The sequence below is a fragment of the Atta colombica genome, unplaced genomic scaffold (genome assembly GCF_001594045.1).
Source record: "Atta colombica isolate Treedump-2 unplaced genomic scaffold, Acol1.0 scaffold127, whole genome shotgun sequence".
NCBI classification, from domain to species: Eukaryota; Metazoa; Arthropoda; class Insecta; order Hymenoptera; family Formicidae; genus Atta; species Atta colombica.
Genome location: NW_017259214.1, coordinates 815,629 through 818,981, shown reverse-complemented (window position 1 = coordinate 818,981; position 3,353 = coordinate 815,629). Strand labels below are relative to the sequence as shown.

The window sequence follows — 3,353 nt, the reverse complement described above, 5'->3', positions numbered from 1 at the left end:
ATATATAATGTAATATACATTAATTTTCAAAAAAATACTTTTTGCAGGCCTTGTAAAACGTGTACGACGATACAACGTTGGACTCTCAGTACTGAAATTGCAAATAAAAATGTTTCAACTAATGGCGATATTTCACCTCTATCTGCGTGGTCCAGGTGCAACCGAGTTCCATCAGCTGCTGCGCAAATTTGGGCCACTCCTGACGAATGCAGGCAACAGATAAACAACAAGACTTAAGACTATAAGTCTAGAGGCAATATAATCAAATATAATTATACAGCCGTTTTTTTACCGGCTATTATTATAAGGCTAACTTTTACAAAAAAAATATATTTTTTTATGCAATTGTAAACTAATAATATCATTATAATTTCATATTAAATGCATTCAAAAAAAACATCAAGAAAATCATAATTTGAAGCCTTTGAAGAACGGAATGTTTGACGATGTAACTGAGTAGAATATCAAGTGATTCCGACAGAATAATTCATTACGAATCATTCGCTTGGAATAATTCATCGCATAGCATTAATTATAGCTTTGAAGGTCAAATCGCCTGAAGAGTAATGCATATTATATATATTGAAATTCGCAAAACCAATCAGCTTGCTTGTAAAAAATGAGTATCCATATATGCACAAAAACTACAACACTAATGATCAAAGTATCCAAATGAAGAATTCTAAGGCTAAACTTAAAAATTGTAAGGCTAATTAAATTAAAATAGAACTATTTTGTAATTTGCGTCTCATCAAAATTTTGACTTGTTAATCTCGTTGTTTATTTTTAACCTTTACTATTCATTAGATACGAGCAATTCAGCGGCCAATACTTACCAGTCCCTTCGACATGCATAAAAAAAGATTGAGCGCCAATTAGGATCGGAATATCCCTTAATTAATTATAATTGATGGATTGGTTGTAGTTATACATAATAATTGTCAGATAATCAAATAATCATAACTATCAGATTGATTGAATTCAGATCGGAATTAAAGAACTATAAAATTGGAAACAAGATCGTTTATATTAAATACATTACTTTAAATACGAAGCGCCACTATGATCTGAATGTTAAGATGTTGAACTATTATATATATTCATATAAATGAATTAATTTTAGAAATGATAATTGCGTGCCGATATTGTTATCGGACTTTCAACGCAATCAATCTGAAATATTAATAATCCCCCCAAATTTCCTAAATTACTCTTAAAAAAACTGTAATAAACTTATTGCGAAAAATATTGTATGGAATGCAAGAGATCGACTCCCGGCCGAGACAATATTTTTCGCAATAAATTTATTACAGTTTTTTAAGATTAATTATAAGAAATTTATTATTAATATTATTAATATTTCAGATTGATTGCGTTGAAAGTCCGACAATCATATCGGCAATTATCATTTCTGAAATTAATTCATTTATATGAATATATAATAATTCAACATCTTAACATTCAGATCATAGTGGCGCTTCGTATTTAAAGAACTATATTTTTAGTGTCCGTATCTCATTGCGCGAACAAACGCAACGCAATGAAAAAAATTAATTACGGCGATCTCTCGTTTGAAAATATCAATTACCTTCCGGGAACAATGAAATTAAACGCGCGAATATTTCTGATGTTACGGTCATGCGCGTGTATACCTATTATGTACAAGTAATAGCATGCGAAACACTCTCTCTCTCTCTCTCTCTCTCTCTCTCTCTCTCTCTCTCTCTCCTTTCTCTCTATGAAAACCCGTATGCAATTATATGTTGAAATATATCGCGTAAAACATTTAACATGTACATATCATGTTCTGGAAAGGCGGATTAACAAGGTCTAACAGCAGTGCGGATTCACGGATTTTGCGCATTTCGGAATTATCATTTACGGGCTGCCTGTCCCAAGAGGTAGAAATTATATATTGAATTTCGTCTTGTCCAAAGATAGAGCTTTGATTAAAAAAAAAAAAAAAATAAGAATGCCAAACGTATGACTGGACCATTGCCAATCGAATATTTCCGACAGTTTGGAAAACTTTTACTTTTCTTCACTTGAATGAACCGTCGAGCAAGCCAATATTTTAATTTTACTAAACTTTGGAACTTCAGATCGACCGGTTTAACGTCAAAATTTAAGTGCTCTTTTCTGGAAATATGTCCGCCCGCGATACTCTTCGCGAATTCAAACGCATAAGTCAGCCTCTTTTCCAGTCATGATTAAAAAGCTTACATACCATTGTAAACTGTTCGAAATCCTGTTGGAGGGCCGCCGCTTGCGCCTGATTGATGAAATAAGTATTCTGATCGATAGGATCGGACGTCAAGTTGGGTGGACCCGGATGTCCTGTAGGACTAGGCGGCGCCGATGGATTATTGCTATAACTTAAGGGACTTCCCTGAAAAAGGAATGCGCACTACTTTCAAACTCGTTAGTTGCACGAAACTATTATTACAGACACGAGAACTTTTTTCACGTTATAAATCTTTTGCTGCACTTATTATTATTAGATTATTATATAAACGATGACTCTATATAACGTTACCATTTAAATTATTTTAACAATAATATTATATCTCTATGATATAAGGCTATGATAATAGAGCATTATTAAACACTTGTTGTATACTAATATTTTATAAGATAAGAGATGATCTCACTTGAACGGTTAGACTAGGTGACGATTGCGGCGACGGTCTATTCACCGACTGCGTGGATCTATACGATCCTAACGAATTGAGCTGCGATTGCTGATGTTGCTGTTGCTGATGCTGTGACGTTTTCTGAATGTCAAATATTGATAAAATATAATAAATAATTACCAGTTAGTAATTATATAGTATGTAATAATTAATAACAATCATATAATTTATATAATAATATTAGAGTTATATGAATTAATACTTTCTATTCCTTGATCGATAATTTTTTCGAGAAGTGTGTATTTTATCTATTCAATACAGCTGATTGAATGTCAAGCTATATGCGAAAATAAATTAAGTATATTTAAAAGAAATTTATAAATATGCATTTAACAGTAAATACTCATATAACAATAATAATAACAATGATAATAAATATTGTTCACGCATTAAGAATTTTCGGAACATCCGACTTCGACCGAGTCGGTTGGCATATACTAACTGGACTTTGCGATACAGGACTGTGCGGTTGTTGATAAATGTAATGGCCAGCAGTCGGGCTGTGAGACGTCGCCGTCGGCGCCGGTTGCTGTGGATAGCTCTGAAGATCCTGTTGCGAAGTACTTGTGCTGTTTTCCAGTGCCACACCCTGCTTCATACCCATCGCTATTAACGATCGATCGTCGCTCTGTCGCCTCTCTCGTTTTACTCTCTCTCTCT

The 3,353-nt window shown here is 33.3% G+C and overlaps 1 protein-coding gene across 8 annotated transcripts in view; it reads right to left on the bottom strand.

The window, feature by feature from the left end:
• LOC108684222 (CREB-regulated transcription coactivator 1-like) overlaps positions 1–3,353 on the bottom strand; it is a 29,954-nt gene that overhangs the window by 2,730 nt on the left and 23,871 nt on the right. For 4 of the 8 annotated variants that reach the window (XM_018188434.1, XM_018188435.1, XM_018188438.1 and 1 more), the window contains 5 exons: positions 3,136–3,285; positions 2,652–2,774; positions 2,228–2,389; positions 837–842; positions 137–199 (listed from right to left, as the gene is read on the bottom strand). In XM_018188434.1, coding sequence (XP_018043923.1) covers positions 137–199; positions 837–842; positions 2,228–2,389; positions 2,652–2,774; positions 3,136–3,285 — 504 coding nt within the window. The remainder of the gene's footprint in view (positions 1–136; positions 200–836; positions 843–2,227; positions 2,390–2,651; positions 2,775–3,135; positions 3,286–3,353) is intronic. The other 4 variants (XM_018188436.1, XM_018188439.1, XM_018188437.1 and 1 more) reach the window with 2 other exon arrangements.